The 16,117-nt window shown below is 43.5% G+C and overlaps 1 protein-coding gene across 3 annotated transcripts in view; it reads left to right on the top strand.

Annotated features, from left to right (window-relative positions):
* Positions 1 to 16,117, top strand: part of UNC80 (unc-80 homolog, NALCN channel complex subunit) — a 176,444-nt gene that overhangs the window by 130,869 nt on the left and 29,458 nt on the right. For all 3 annotated transcript variants that reach the window (XM_067548743.1, XM_067548741.1, XM_067548742.1), the window contains 7 exons: positions 2,329 to 2,364; positions 2,772 to 2,990; positions 7,287 to 7,487; positions 10,100 to 10,223; positions 12,060 to 12,185; positions 14,178 to 14,301; positions 15,023 to 15,229. In XM_067548743.1, coding sequence (XP_067404844.1) covers positions 2,329 to 2,364; positions 2,772 to 2,990; positions 7,287 to 7,487; positions 10,100 to 10,223; positions 12,060 to 12,185; positions 14,178 to 14,301; positions 15,023 to 15,229 — 1,037 coding nt within the window. The remainder of the gene's footprint in view (positions 1 to 2,328; positions 2,365 to 2,771; positions 2,991 to 7,286; positions 7,488 to 10,099; positions 10,224 to 12,059; positions 12,186 to 14,177; positions 14,302 to 15,022; positions 15,230 to 16,117) is intronic.

Genomic DNA, 16,117 nt, shown 5'->3' with positions numbered 1-16,117 from the left:
CAGGGGAGAGCAGACATTGATTTGTTTTTTCCTGTTTGTTTGAAAACAACAGAAAGGAAATAAGAAAAGAAAAGATTGAAGGGTAGTTTAACTAAAACCTAGTGGAGGTGTAGCCAGAAACCCATTACACTGCTCTCTCGCTCATGGCAAAATGGTTCAAATTAGGCTGCTGTGAACATAAAACCTCCAGAAGAGTATATTACATTGTAGAGAAGGTGCTAGTGAGAGAGACAAAAGCCTGTTACAAATAATTGGATTTTATGAATCTGTGTGGAGCGCAGTGCTGGCTAACGTATGCAGCACTGCCCTCTGTTGGATAGGTTACCCGTTTCTCTGATTTCAATCTATGTTGTCACGTTCCTAGCCTACAGAGAGATTACAAATCCAGGTATTACCAACAACTAAGGAAAATTCCCTTTAATGCAGGTGGTAGAGGTTGGTGTTTCTGTAGCAAAAAGTTCTGTTCTGAATTCTATTTCCCCTATGGCATCAGTGTGTTTTAGATGGCAAATGTTGTGTGCATATGTATGAACAACGGATGATCCAGACTAAGCCCCTGGGCTGCATATAAATAAAGAGAACCATTTTCTGAAGATAATCTAGATTGATCCCTGTTTCTTCTCATGACATTGAGCTAGCTATGTTTACAACTCCAGTTCTCCACACTACTCTACCATACTACAGTGTGACAACATGAATATGTGTAGGGTACAAATCTAGTCCAGAAACTGGTATCAGTGCATTAAATCATGGGGTTGGAGCACCCACACGCTGACTACAATCTAAAAATAGGAAACAAAGGTAGTAAAAATCTTAGCCAATGCTCATTTTATTGTGTTATAAAAATTGGACTACTATTACAATTAAGCTGTGTCCTGTGTGGCAGGCAGCCGACCTCCCCCTAGCAGGTCTCACGCTTTGGTTGCTTGTAGGGGGTCAGGGTGTCTCTAGTTACCCCATCTTCCCCAAGGAGGGGGTAGGGACCCAGGCCTACCCACTCCTCCAGGTCCCAGCCCAGGGGCCCTATGAGAAGCAGCTAGGTGCTGCTGGCACCGTGTTCCCAACTGCACTGCTCTTCCCCTGGGCTAATTTTCCCACTCCTTCTGGCTTCTTGAGCCTGGTACCTTTCTCCAGCCTGTTCCTCCACAGGATCTCTGCACTTTGGTCTGTTCCTCCTTGCAACTCAGCACTCCTACTCCTCCCAGTTCATGCACTGTCTGTTTGGGGTGGAGGGCTTTTATGGAGTACCTGGCTGGTCCCTAATTGGCTCAGCTCCTAATTGCCCTAATTGCCCCGTAAGGAGACTCAGCTAATCTGCAGGGAACAGAGCTCTGAGCATTCTGAGGCTTACATATCTGCCATAAATCACTTTCCTACAGCTTTCTGCCCTCACTACATCACACCTGATAGACTGTTAAATTGTCTCTCTAGAGACTCTGAAAAAATCTTGTCACCTCAAATCTCCAGACTTTTCTGGTAGAGAACATTCAGTAGTCTAAAAGCAATTCAAAATATTTTTTTCCAAACCTCTGTGTTTCACATTTATTTTCTCTGTAGTGTTCTTCTGGTAACAGACACTCAATAGCAACAGCAAAACTCTAGTGATAAAAGACTTGATCACTGTTCCAGCTTCCAAACTATTCTTCCTGGGAGTCAAAAGCAAAGAAAAACCCAACTCATGTTTGAAGAGTTCTTCCATTAGTTGAGCTCTGTCCTCACAAAACAAAATGTTAGGCGGGAGACAAATATGGGAAGTATTATAATGCCATAATATAAAACAAGGATATGTCCTCACCTGGAATACCATGTATAGAACCGGTCACCATATGTCAAAAGGCTATAGCAGAACTAGAGGGGGTTCAGAGACAGGCAATGAGAATGATTCGGGGAAGGGAACAGCCCTCATATGAAGAGAGATTGAAAAGATTAGGATAGTTTACCCTCCAAAGGAGATAAAGAAGAGGGGGCATGATAAAATTATGCAAAATACCAATGTTGTAGACTCCAAGAGAACATAAAGCTCATGTTCTCTTTGTCTCATAATACAAGAACAAAGGACAATAATAGACACTTTAAAAAAGTTTTGAATGGGATCTAAAACCTCATGCTTTAGAGTTTTAGCCAATCTCTAATTATAGTTATGGGTTAGGAAGAGATTTTCATGGGGAGCAGCCTAGCCCTCATCTGCCTGCTGTGGGATTTCTTGCACCTTCCTCTGAAGTACCTGGTGCTGAGCACTGAGAGACAGAGGATGAGAACCAATATGGCAATTCCGATGTTCCTGAGTTCCTGTTTGTAATGACAGTGTCTGCATTTTCATCTTCCTAGGTATCCGGAGCAAGGAGCCAAACTACACTTTATCAGGTACAGTAATATCTACCCCCTTTTCCCCTGGCATCTTGTGATGAACTCCTCCGAGATGGATTCCTAGTTCATCGGGTCACACTTACAGTAATTGAGACGGGGATGCTGTTTCAGGGGAAACCAGCAGAAGATATTTCATTTAACCAAAGCTAATTCACAGGAGGGTCCTGGAGGTAACAATTGCCCTCTCTCTCTCTCTCTCTCTCTCTGTCCTTACTACAAACGCCAGTTGCTTTGTCTTCCTTTTCCGTCGCACGGGAAGTGGCTTTTGCAGAGCAGTGATTACCCACTGAGGTACAGCCCTACCTGTTATGGAGGAGGGGTTCATTACAATCTCCTCATTTACCAAGCTGTTTGTGTTGTCTTCCAGCTGTACATCATGCATTCTCACTTTTTTTAATCCCCAGGGAAAACCTTCACTTGCTGGAGGAAGGCCAGGGTCTCCCCCGGGAGGAGCTGGACGAGCGAATAGCTCGGGAGGAGTTCAGGAGGCCCAGGGAGTCCCTACTGAATATCTGCACTGAGTTCTATAAGCACTGTGGCCCTAGGCTGAAGATATTGCAGAACCTGGCTGGAGAGCCCAGGGTGACTTCCCTGGAGCTGTTGGATGTTAAGTCTCACATGAGGTACTCCGCTCGCTGTACAAATATGTGTGTGCTTGTCTGTATACCAGTGAAGACGTGTACAGTGTGTATACAGGGTGCTGTGTTCAGTTCGAACCGTGAGTCTAAATGAGCAATCTACATCACTCAGCCTTGGAAACGGGCTATTTCAGTAGGCTTCCAGTCAGGATATCTGCCAATTTGCTTCAGTTTCATGAAAAGCAAAATGAAACCTGAGGAAGAGGGCATGAGGAAAGCCAGCAGGTTCTTGCACCCTACGGAGTGGAAAGCACATGCTAGAAGCATGTATGTAGGGGGAGGAAAATTCTAAACACAGACATATAGGGAAGTGGGCTCATCTCAGGGATTTGCCATTTTCACTCCCTGATTCTAACTTTTCATAAAAACAAAAGTAATCATTTGCTTTTTTGTCCTAAGAAGCCCAAACTCCTTCCTTGTCTAATAATTACTCTTGTCGTGCTGGCAGAGCCTTGCAGAAACTGTATTCAATGTTCCCTAGATTGTGTCTGATTCTCTTTGCATTTCCTGGAGATTTCATACACTCACAACCAGTGGCAGTAGTTCACACTATCAAGTGTTTTGCAGAAGCTGGCAGTTGTCTCGAGAATCACTAAAATATGGATGTGCTTGCTTGATAATTATTTTTCCTCCTGGGTGGGACGTGCATAGTATTTAATATAGTAACAAAAAATAATCTGCAGGTGAAATTACAGCCTCTTGGATATTGTTAGTTCTACCAGTGCTGCAGGTGTGTTCTGTTGGCATAAGTATTTTCTGAGTAATCCCAGGTAGTAACTGTGTGTACTATATCCTGTTATACAATGAAAACAAAGACTAATATAGGGCAGTTTTAATGTGGCTCTCACCATAACTGGGGGTGTCTGAATGCTTTCAGATGTTATCATTGGAAGCTTCAGGATAGTTCCTTGAACTAAAAGCAACTAAATAGCGATAGGCCTGATTCTCTGGTCTGGCCAAACTGTGATCAGTGCAGGACCAGGGCAGGTGGGAAAGTAAGCAAAGATGGTTTTAAACCAATCTTCTGCTTGCCCATTCCTGGGACTAGCTTGGTCTCCCGTGTAAAGTAGAGCATCCCTCAGACAACTCTGAATTGTATCAGGCTGCCCACAGCCCCAAGGGGCCATTCTGTCTGTCAGTTATATCCAGGCTTCAAACAGATACCCTTTCACCCAGGTATGCCCCTTACGCTGGAGGCTGGGGGATAAGAGATGGTGTAGATCCACCAGACCAGTTCTGTGCCACCCAGAGATTCCCCTTACACAAAGGGAATCCTCAGAAGGTTGTTCTGCTATTTTTATGGATGCTTTACACCATTGAAGAAATTCAAAGGAGCTATAGCGAGGTGGAAAACCTAGCCCAAGAATTTCTCTGACACGTTCTTTCATAGGTAGAAAGAGGTCCTTGGATGAAAATCAGCTCCACAGGAAACTTATTTTTGTGTAATAATAATTTAGATTTTGTTTAGCAAATGCCTGCAATTCCACCTCCATTTTTCATGTATGATCTGAAAGGAATGACTTTTTACTTACAGTAAACAGAGTAGTATTTAGTGATTAGTGGTTAACTCTTCAACACAAGACTTCTCTCTTACAGTAGATGCATGACATTTCATGTAGTGCATGGCTGGAAAAGAAACTGATTTAAATACGGGTGGATGTCTGTGGACTGGCAGCATGTAGATCATTGTAATATATTTTCCTCTGGAAAGTAAGTGCTAGAGAATATCAAAAATAGGAAGGAATAATTATTTGTCCTGCCCCTATTTGTTGCAGTACAAATTCTCCAGCATTGTGGACCTGAGATGAGAAGTTTACCCTTAAATTGGATGGATGGAATTATAGGGCCAAATGCTACCCTCAGCTGGGCCATATATGTTTCCTATTGACTTCAGTGAGTCTCAGAAGTACAAATCCAATGGGATGATTTAGCTCATCGCGTAACATAAAATGAGGGGTGGGGATCTTCCCTCTTACATTGATATCCCTGTTTTGCCTTTGCACACAGCATATGAGGTCTCAGTTTGCATGAGCTGGGACTATTTTCTTTTTCATACTAATATGGAAACATTATTTTCATAGGTTTGTATGTGTTGGAGTCACTGAACTAACCCCTCTGTATCTTTTGTCAGATGATTTAAGTGTCATCAGTGAATTTTGTTGAAAGATTATAATGAATCAGGAAGTAGGGGAATAGGTGGTAAAGCTGCTAGTAGGTGGTAAAGCTGCCTGTTTTCCAAGATGGAAGTCCTTAACAGATCAGAAGTTATAATGGAGCTGAGGGTCTGAATCACTGAAGTTGCTATGCAAGCTAGCTATGGGTAATGTGACTCTCCTGCTCTAGGAAAATGCTGGTTCAGTTTCAGTGCTAGAAATCAGTGCTGGGATTGATCAAAATAGGGCCTCATCCATAGTTAGCATGAAATCAAATGGTAGGTTGTCTTTTTCTCCAAAGAATTTCTAGTGTAAGCTTTGAGGGTTTCCATTTGAGAGCTGTGAGGGCCGTGACGCTTTTGTGGACTATTCTGAGAAAGGGATGGGAAAATCTAGTCTCCGATTCAAAGAACAAATCACAGCTACAAAGAAATTTTAAAAAACATCTTGTATATTATATACTGTCTTTGGGAATAAAAGCCTGCCAGATAAAACTGATAATAGTCATGTATAACAAGATACAATACTTGACCATTGTTCCTGAGCAACTTGCATCAAAATCAGGTGCATACTTAGTGTGTCTAAACAGAAGAGTGAATGTGTTTGGATTTTTTCATGCCTTCTTGTTGAATCCAAAGTGAGAAATTCTGCCATAAAAGCTGATAGCCATTAAGATTCTCTGTATAGGTCTAAACTCATAATCACCTTTGCCTAAACAAAATATGACTTTGAAAAAAAGATTAATATGCAGGTAAAAGAAGATATTGTGGCTTTTCAGATCCTTATACCACATTGTTAATCATATTATAAATGACCATAAAATAATCCCTGCCTAGGCATAAAATATATAGAACAGTGCTGAGCTATTTATCTGTTATAAATTAAATTCACTCAAGAATGACAGTACTTCCAAAAGGTGGATCTCACAGAATTAAGGTGCTGTGGCATTTTGACACAGCATTACAACACTACATTTCAACAAGATTTCAAACAGTACATTCCCTTCACTACCTGTGCTATGGCTTCTTACTAGGATGTGTATCTCTGCTTTAGTACCCTTCAGTCATTGCATACCACATTAATTTCAGCCTGAGACAGAGCTAGAAAAACACCTGAAGCCTCAGGATATAATTTCTCTCTCCTCAAACCATACTTTGTGCATGTTTTATGGCTGTTTTTCCTTCAGACTTTTTCCTAAGCCTTTTCCCCACCTTTCTCTTGGTGGCCTGCTGAGTGGAGCTAAGAGGAAATACCCTTCCAACACATAATAATGGCCCCCAAGACCCATCTTTCCGAGGTTGTTACTAGAGCCAGTTGAACAGTTTTCGACAGAACAGTTTTCTGTTGGACAATGCAGTTTTGTCAAAATCAAAACATTTTGTGGGAGTGTGTCCATTTCAGCACATCAAAAAAATTACAGCAAGTCTTCAAGTATCTGATTAACTGCTTTTCATATTCAAAATATGAAGTAAATGCCCCCCAGGGGCACTGGCAGGTGATACTGATAACCACATAAGCATGGCTATCCAGGAGAGTCAGAAAGAGCCAAAAAAGTCATAAGTGAAGCAAAACGAAGAGATATAATCTTAAACAACACAGATTATATAGATCTGTGGACTACATTTTTTTTTAAGTTAAATGCATCAAAATTGCACATAAATACATAGTCCCCTATATTGATTCAGTAACTTTAAAAAAAGACAAATCACTCCAGCTTCACTGACGCATTACAGATGATTGCTGTGTACTACCAGAAACCCTTCACTGGGATTGCCAGTACTGTATATTAGCTGGACACACATACTATGTTTTACACTGTTTTAATAACATGAACTAGCCCTTATGTTCCTTTTTGTGCAATTTACCAATTTACTATTTACAATTTACATGCTGATGTATTCATTATATACATGCACATACATAAATATTGGTTCCACCAGAAGATTCTTAAGGGGCCAGGAACGTGTGATCATTTGACCTGAGAGTTTAAATTTCAGCACTCTTACTTCACATATCCATCTGTTAAAAGAAATTGGTGATACCTCCACCAGGCGGTTGGCATGGCTCTGTGTGGAGAAGCTCACACTGTAGAATATCAGATTTCCCTCTTAACAAGCCATAATTTTAGGTTGGCAGAAATTGCACATTCCCTTCTGAAGCTGGCACCTTATGACACCCAGACGATGGAAAGCCGTGGGCTCCGGCGCTACATCATGGAGATGCTGCCCATCACCGACTGGACAGCCGAGGCCGTGAGACCTGCCCTTATCCTCATCTTAAAGCGATTGGATCGTATGTTCAATAAAATTCACAAGATGCCTACTTTGAGGTGAGCAGGTGTAACGGAAACCTTTGGGTCCGTTTCTGATGTTGCAAGCCTTGAAGTAAGGGTATGTCATTTTATTGACAGTGTCATGCTGCACTGAACTTTTACAGCACAATGAAACAAAGATGCATTTCTTCTGTTGGTGTATGTGTGTGTCGCCTTTTTTCTTGGTGCCGGTTTCCGGGCAGCAATAGAGGAAATGCATATTTTATTAAGAGTGACCATAAGAAATCATGGAAATCTAACACCTTCCCTCTCTCCCAAAATAAGTCTTCAGGCTATATAGATTCTCATGATATCCCTGTGTCTTTTTTATTTGTTGTTTTAAAAAAAGTAAAGTTAAATTATGGTAAGAGTGTTTTTAATGGTTACAATATCAATACTGTAAGTTTCTGTACAAATGATAAAAATAGTCTGGGACTGTAGTAGCATTCAAGTGCATCTGGCTATAGAAGACTTGAATGTAGGAATCTCATCTAGCTGGTGCTTGGTGAGAGCAGCATCACAAGGAGCAATGTAGAGGCTCCAAGGAATGATAATTGAACATGGGGCCTTTCGACCTCACTGATGTGAATCTAGTCCAGTTTGGTAGCATGAAAATCCCCAACTGATGACCTTGTGGTGGTCTGTGTGCAAGGAGTTGGTGGTATTGGTCCAATCCCTTCTGGACAAATGTCCACAGTGAAAAAATCACAGTGACAGTTGCCTTAAATTGGTAACCCTTGTTGGTAGTGTTAGCTGAGAGACCAAAGATTGAAGGGTATGGAGACTAAACTCTCTCAAATACCATAGGTCCCACCACAGAACATCTGAAATTCTGGTCACAAGGAGTGTCGTAGGCAACAAACGAGATGGGGAGATATGATCTTTCTCCCTACCCCTCCTCCTCCTGCCTTCCTACTGCATTCCCCTTCATTAAAAGAAACCTTTAAAAAAAAAAAAAAAAAACCCTTGCAGGGAATTGGGGGGCACTTTTAATGCTGCCTCTTCTTGCCAGTGCTGTTTTTACCATTATCTTACTGGCTTTTCTAAGATTCCTTCTTCATCTTGGGTTCAAAAAGCATCCCAAGGTTTATAAAACAAATCCCCCAAAGCCTTTCCTCTATCTGTAACCTGTTCACAAGATGCCGACCAGCTGGAATCCTGGTCACAGCCTCCTACTAACTGCACCTCTACAAAGCCACTTGCTTAGAGTTGCTTCTTCTAGAAGGGCACAGGAAGTGCCGCATCACTCTCCTTCCTTCTACCTACTGGCCCAAATGGACCAATCAGCTTTAACATAGTTTGGCCAAGCAACCTATTAAATATTGAGTGAGGCTGCAAATATGGGTCCAACTCAGTGCTGCTGCTTAAAGGAACAGGTCTTTTGACCCATGTGTAGGTTTTGAACAGCTTCCTATAGGTGTCCAGCTAAAAAATTGGGGTCTGATGGGAATGGTATAAACGTAGGAGCACACATTAGCTATTTGTGGGCGCTCCTGTTTGGGGACAGCAGAAATCCTGACAGGGATTGACCTACATGTGTCCAGCTATATGTCTGTGATACAATAATTGGCTTATATACTGCATAACTGGAACTCCCTGTGGTAGGGAGCCTTTTAAGGAGTCTATTATGGAATCTGACTGGAAATATAATACAGTACCACATCCCCTAGTAAGGCAGAGCCTACCTCATCCTTGCCCCATCATCCAGATTACCCAGCCTGCTGCATAGACTTGGGAGGTGTGCTTCCAGCCAGAACAACAGCCCCTGAGGATCAGGGGCATGGGAAACACGTGGATGTGTTGTAGCTGTTTGTGGGGAAAAGAGGTCTTTTGTCTACAGGGCTCTCAATCTGGCACCTTTTACAGACTCTAAAATCACTTTAAAGGAAAAAACAATCAGTAAGGGGTGTGATTAGTGCAGGATATTGGTTCTGGGAGGCAGCAACCTGTCGGTCCTACCGGGGGAGAATGCAGAAAGTGAAGTCTGTAGTGCGGGGTGATGCTCTGGGCTCAGTCTAGATGGGAGTTCCCACAAAGTAGCAGACTAGCCTGCAATATAGCGGGGTTGATATTCCTAAAGGCTGGAGTTTGTCCCACTCAAGGTTTTGTGGTGAAGTCTACAATAACAGTGATTTCACAAGCCAGAGTGGAATGAATATTTCTGTCATTAGGACTGCCTCAGCAAAGGCAGCTCAGCTTCCCTACGTGTAAAACAAGCCGCTGTCATTAGACAGGCTCATATGAGCTGTCTGTCTTATGGATTTCCCAGTTTGCATCTGCAGACCCCCTTTAAAAGGGGAAAAGTTAGGGATTGAATCCCAATTCATTCATCATCTCTCTCTCTTTCTTTCTGTCTCTCTCTTTGTTTCTGTTGTGACGGTTTTTGTGTCACTAATTCAGCGAGGCAGGAATGCCTCTGCTACCTTTCCAGTCTCTTCTCTAACTCCAAATGTACTCTGTGCTCACTGAACAACTTGGGTAAAACTCTTACCCCGTGGAATGCATCTTGTTGCCATCTTGGATGCCATTGTTGTCTTAAACGTTCCTTGTTGGAATCACCGTGTATCTGTCACCTTGTTTCGGAGTGTCTGGTGGAGAGCCAGCTAACAGCACCTACTGTTGTATTCCAGGCGACAGGTTGAGTGGGAGCCTGCCAGCAATTTGATTGAAGGGGTTTGTTTGACACTTCAGAGGCAGCCAGTCATATCCTTCCTGCCTCACCTTAGGTCACTGATCAATGTCTGTGTCAATCTGGTGAGTAGCCAAGTGGCAATCTTGCTAAACCTTTGCTAAACTTCATTCTGCTATTGACTTCTCTGGACTGAAGATTACAGTTGATCCCTTTATCTGTCACCTACCCACTCACGCAAGCAGACTTCTCAGGTGACACTAGAGAAAGTGAGGTACATTTTCAATGTGATGCATGGAAAGATACAGGGACCAGTCCCCGCGGTCAAGTGATTTATTTGTGTTTCTTCCCACGCACCACTTTGAAAATCCATCTCTGCATGTTGCGCTGAGAGTTGAGGGCTGCAAGTTGGAGAGTGGGGTGGTGGAGACTGCACACACCTGGTAGCAATGGGAGGTTGGGGCCAGGGACAGTTTCAGATTATAGCTGGGAAGGCAACTTTTTACTGCTCTGTAAAAGAGCATCTTTAATGGCAGGTTAGAAAGTTACGAGTGTATTCACGCCACCATTTGTAATGTCCCTGGTTTGATCTAGTGCAGGCTTTTGTTGTACAATATTCAGATTTCATCCTTAATCAATAATATATTGTAATGTTTTTGTGTGCGTTATACCTGAGCACAGACAGCTCTTGTATTTTTCGTGACTTGAGAGATGGTATGCACGGAACCCTTGGAGCCTGTCTGACCATTTGATAATGGGCAGGCAACAATTAAATGTAAGATTGCTTCTAAGACCATGAAGACTAGGGAGTATTAAGTCAATGGAGCTATGACACTTTATACCAGCAGAGGATGTTTGTTTTATTTGGCAGAAATATCAATATTGGGGGAAATGGATACAGTAGCACTTTTAGTTTCATTTGGGTTAAAAATATTGACTTTGATTTTTAGAATGTAAATGTTTGGCCCCTTTATGGAAAAGCTGATGAAGTTGATGATTACCCTGAAGAGCTTAAAAACAAAATAAAAAACACATTCCTAACTTGAATGCATTGGCATTCATCAGCATGTTTATCTTTATTCAGGGCCCACGCAGTTTTTACATACAATACAAGAGAGATGGCTGGGGTGGTGGGGGACTCCCATAATGGCAGGAGTTCAAGTGGCTCCTTTGTTTTTGGTGCAGCAGTGCTTGCTCAACGGCTATTTGAAGACCTTTTTCTGGAGCCAGTTTTGAAAATTTGAGCCTTCCCATTACTCAGCGTTGCACCAATAGCCCAAAAAAGATGGTAACCAGGAACATGGGGAATTCTTTAAGTGACAAGAATAGGAGGGTTTTTTCTCCTCTGAATTTAAGCCTAAATTTATCATTTGGATTCAGAGGTTAGAGACTGGTTACAACCCCCAATTAATTCTACAAAATAGAGCCCCCTAATAATACATTATGCCTAAGGAGAGTCTGAATATTGTACAAAACTTGGACTGGATCTGGCTAATACTTGATCAGACTCAGGACATTATTCTTCCAAGAGATCAGCAAGAGAAGGCAAAGGATTACAAGTTAAGTACAAACTTCCAGCTTGTATTACATTTTTCCATGGAATACAGTAGCTACATGGCATACCCTCCAACTCTACCTATCCTGCCAGTCCAGTGCTGGTTACTCAGGGCTGGTACTGGGTACATTCAGGAAATGTACCAGTTTCCCTATGCACACTGTCCACCCCTCTGGCTTCCCCTGTAGAGATTCCCTATCCTCTCCACCCCTTCCCTGCTAGAACCACTCCTTCTCCTTTCTGGCCCCAGCTGCCGCAAGGCACTGTGGGGCACTCCTGCTCCCAGAGCACCCCAGTCTCGCACTGTCTGAAGTGTACCTGTTTCTCTTTCACTCATGTTGGAGGGTATGGCATGGGTGGAACTGCAATAGTCAGTGCTGGTGAATATGCTCTGTTTGTATTGCAGGTGATGGGAGTAGTAGGACCTTCCAGTGTTGCTGATGGATTACCCCTTCTTCATCTCAGCCCTTATCTCTCGCCACCTCTGCCCTTCAGCACAGCTGTTGTCCGGCTTGTAGCATTGCAGATACAGGTGTGCCTGCCCATTTAGCTTGTGCTTGAGACACCGACTCATGGGTGCTCTTTTTTTCTGCGAAAGCTGGGCAAAAACTGTGGAACAAAATGTAAACTCGCCCTTCGAGGTAAAAGACTGGAACACCAGAACTGAGCACAGATCTTAATAAGCAGCCAGGTCCTCAGCTGGCGTCCACTGGTGTAATCCCACTGAAGGTAGTGGAGCTTTGCTGAATGACACTGGCTGCGGCTCGAGCTCCACACTTTATGATTCTTCTCAGGATCTAGGAAGCCAGCAGAAAGTCTTCTGTTATCTTTTGTGAACAATCCTATCCTGGGTCACCCCAGTGCAACCTCCCCAAACTTAATGGGCATCATTTGCGTAACCGAAAGTGGGATTTGGGCCCACAAAGCAAGCACCAAGCTGGCGCTGTTTGTGCCAGCAATACAGAGAAGAAGAGAAAGCCCTAATGCACACAGATGGTTGGCTTTTAAACTGCTTATCAAACATAATCCTTGACTGTCCAGAATAGTGAACCCTGGTGATCCCATCAGGAGGCATTTCATCAGTATATTCCTTTTCAGATCATTGCCATATGTTTGCTATTTTGGACAGTAATTGGTTTTTAAAATATGATTGCAGGCAGCTATTCCATGTGCACTTGGACTCTGTCTGCCTCCATATGCTTTAAACCTCCATGTTGGCATGAAACCAAAGGGAGCAGACAGCTACACAGGGGCAGAATGAAGGTGCATGTTTCCTGAGCCCCATCTGTATTTCAGCCAGCCAGCAGATACAATGACCTCATTTGGGAATATTGTGTCCATGGACTAGGGCACCTGCAGAACAGACTTTTCTGTTTATAATTAACCAATGAGTGGCACATCCATCATCCAACTGAGCACTTGGACAGGTTTTTCAGAGTATGGAGGTTGCTATGGGAAGGAAGGGATATAGGGCCAAGGCATCAAAGCATAACATTGTCCTTTTGAGATGGCATCCATAAGGTGAATATTGTCACTGATCAGTGCAGAGACATTGCATGCTTCTTCCAGGGTGAGAGCCACCCGTACCTTCTCTCAAATCTTTACCCCTTTTTAGAACCTGACTCCAAATGAATCTTTTTTATAATTTTGGGGGGGGGGGGTTGCACATAATTATTTTTCTTTTCCATTTTCACATCTTTTTCCTGGGTTTCAGTTGGGATCAAAACTGGAAATGCCATAATATCACCATATTTCAGCAGGATCTGAAGTGGAAGTGCTGGAAATCCCACAAGAAAAACCTCTTCTCCTGGGATTTCCAGCCCAGTTTTGCAGACTCAAGTGGTTCTGAGATTCAGCTTCAATTCACACTTAAGTATCTAAAAGTTTGGCTGCTCCATCCAAGCTTTGGACATTCAGAGGTTCGTCCAGCATTGGTTTTTTCCACCACCACTAAACTTCTTCTGCCTTGAAGGCAAATCTGTTCTGGCTGAGGGGGTATTTCATTCAGACTTGATTAACTTTCAGGATCCAAGTGTGGGTTTTATATGTTTTCAGGGACGAAGATCAGCATAATATCAGGGTTTTGTGGGTGAGGGAGGCAAAGTGAAGAGGCAGGGAAGTGAGGGTGGATCCTGGAGTAACCTCCACATTCAGCAAATGGGGAGATGCTGGTTTTATCACTGGTGATATTTTCCCTCTGCTCTTTTTCCAGGTAATTTAGGCCAGAATCTGACCTCATTTGCACCAATGTAGACTTGGAATATATTGACACTGAATAGATTGTTCTGGATTTATAATGGTGCATTTGATAAAAGAATGCCCTTTATCAAAGAGATTATGTTAAAAACATGTGACATTTAGATTTTCTACTCTTATTCAGACCTCTACAGAGCTTGTAATTTATCAGTCTGTCACCTGTGTTGTGCTGTGTAAACAGCATATGGGAGTCATCATTCTCTACAGTGGTTTCTATTTGTAATCTGCTGATGAAATCATTTAACCCTTTCCTATTATTACTACGCAGGCTTTGAAAGAAGATTTCCCTTTAAGCCATGTGATCTCCCCATTCACCAATCAGGAGAGAAGAGAAGGAATGCTTTTAAACCTACTGATTCCATTTGTGCTCACAGTAGGATCTGGAAGCAAAGGTCTGATTATGATTTAAGAAAAAGAATTCCCCCCCCTCCCAGACAACAAATATTTGCCCTTTTCCTGCTCTTGTTATTTATTGTTCTTATTTGATTTCCTCTCGCTGGTGGTGGTAGAGCTCATTGGGGTGACGGAAACGAGTTACTATGGGAGCTGTTGTTTCTCCTTTTTGTTTCAGCTGTATCGCCGATCAGGGGTTCTCCAACTCACTTTTTTAACAGACATCTCCTTCTTTTGAAACCAGAACAATGACAGAGTTCTGGACAAGACAAAATTCACCATAGCGTAAAATACTGAGCTATGGAGGCAGGAATGTGTCACTCTCGATTGCTCTTCACCCAGTTCCTTGCCAGTTGTCCGGTCCAAATCACGCTCTCACTCCCTGGCTGCTTCTGTGAATTGCTCTTGCTTCTAGGCACCAACCTGAACTGCAGGTGTGAAAGCAGAGAGCGAGGGGAAAGAGAGGAGGCCAGGTCATTATGCTCCTAGGATTTGCTGCTGCCACACAAGTGCATGTTGGGGCCAGCATAACTTTGCCTTTGCTCCTCGGAGGAGAAGCAGCATAACAAGGAAGGGGATGAGTTAGGTTTCAGGGATGTTCCAATTACATCACAGCTGGGAACTGAAAACAAGGCTGAGGCTTTTGCATAGCTTTGAGAGGCTATGGCTTGATCTGTTTTCTTTCTTTCCCCTGCCTGCCACCCCTTCAATGAATCTCAGACAGTCCATGGCTGGAGCAGCCTGAAGTCCTTTTACTGCTCCAGACGGTTATTAACATCCTCCTGCCACCTCGCATCATCAGTACTTCCCGCAGCAAGAACTTCATGATGGAGAGCTCCCCTGCGCACTGCTCCACCCCCGGGGATGCTGGGAAGGATCTGCGCAGGGAAGGGCTCGCAGAGTCCACCAGCCAAGCTGCTTACTTGGGTGAGTGAGAGCTCCCCCCGCACCCATCAAAAGAGAGGAAAATAAAAGGAGGTGTTCAGGAAACCGCATAAAACCACTGGGAAGACGGAAAAAATCCTCACAGGCACAAGCTGACTGGAAAGACCGTCTGCACTGCCCCCGGAAGGTGTAATTTCCAGCTGGAATAGACACACCCACCACAGAACAGAAGTATAGCCGTGGTAGTGCATGCAGCAGGAATGGTGGCAACCCTGTCCAAGACCCTAGACACGTACTCAGGGTTGCTGGCCTGTCCCACGCTTGGGCCACTGCAGCTGTGCTGCTATTTTTTGTATGCTGTGTCTCCTGGAGCTGGAAATTATACCCCTAGCTCCAGTGTAGGCACACCCTGAGCTATTCACAGCTGCTTTAGCACAGCCCTGAGCAAGGAGCAGCCTGTAAGCTGCACCAAGCCAGGCACGCTCACTTCCTAGAGACACCTCACTGATTGATCGTCCCTCTTGTGCTCCATTTGCTCCTGGGAGGTAATAATTGGCTGCTGACCTATGCTAGCAGTTGATTACACAAACACTGGCTCAGCTAATCGGGGCCAACTTGCAGAGGGAGAGGGAGTCAAGTCTGCATCCGCTTCCCCAACCATCCTTTGTCCACCTACTCAAAAGAAGGAGCAAGGAGACAAATAGCTGTGCTTATTCCTCTGTGCCTGGGCCCAAGGTCCGTGTAGCCCAAGTGAGAGTGTAAGGGTTTACTTACTGCCCTGTTTGGGGAAATACTCTGTCACAATCTAGCCTTTAGTAAGCAGACTTATTTCCAGCCTAACCCTTTTTCATTCATAAATTATCTTTTCATTGGGTTCTGCCAGTGGATTCTGATACTTGGCTTCTTTGATCAGTTTCCAAACAATGTTTT

The sequence above is a fragment of the Emydura macquarii genome, unplaced genomic scaffold (assembly GCF_026122565.2).
Source record: "Emydura macquarii macquarii isolate MOO-44397 ecotype Brisbane River unplaced genomic scaffold, CSIRO-AGI_Emac_v2 contig_1253, whole genome shotgun sequence".
NCBI classification, from domain to species: domain Eukaryota; kingdom Metazoa; phylum Chordata; order Testudines; family Chelidae; genus Emydura; species Emydura macquarii.
Note: the sequence above shows the minus strand (reverse complement) of the source record. Positions and strands in the feature narration are given on the sequence as shown.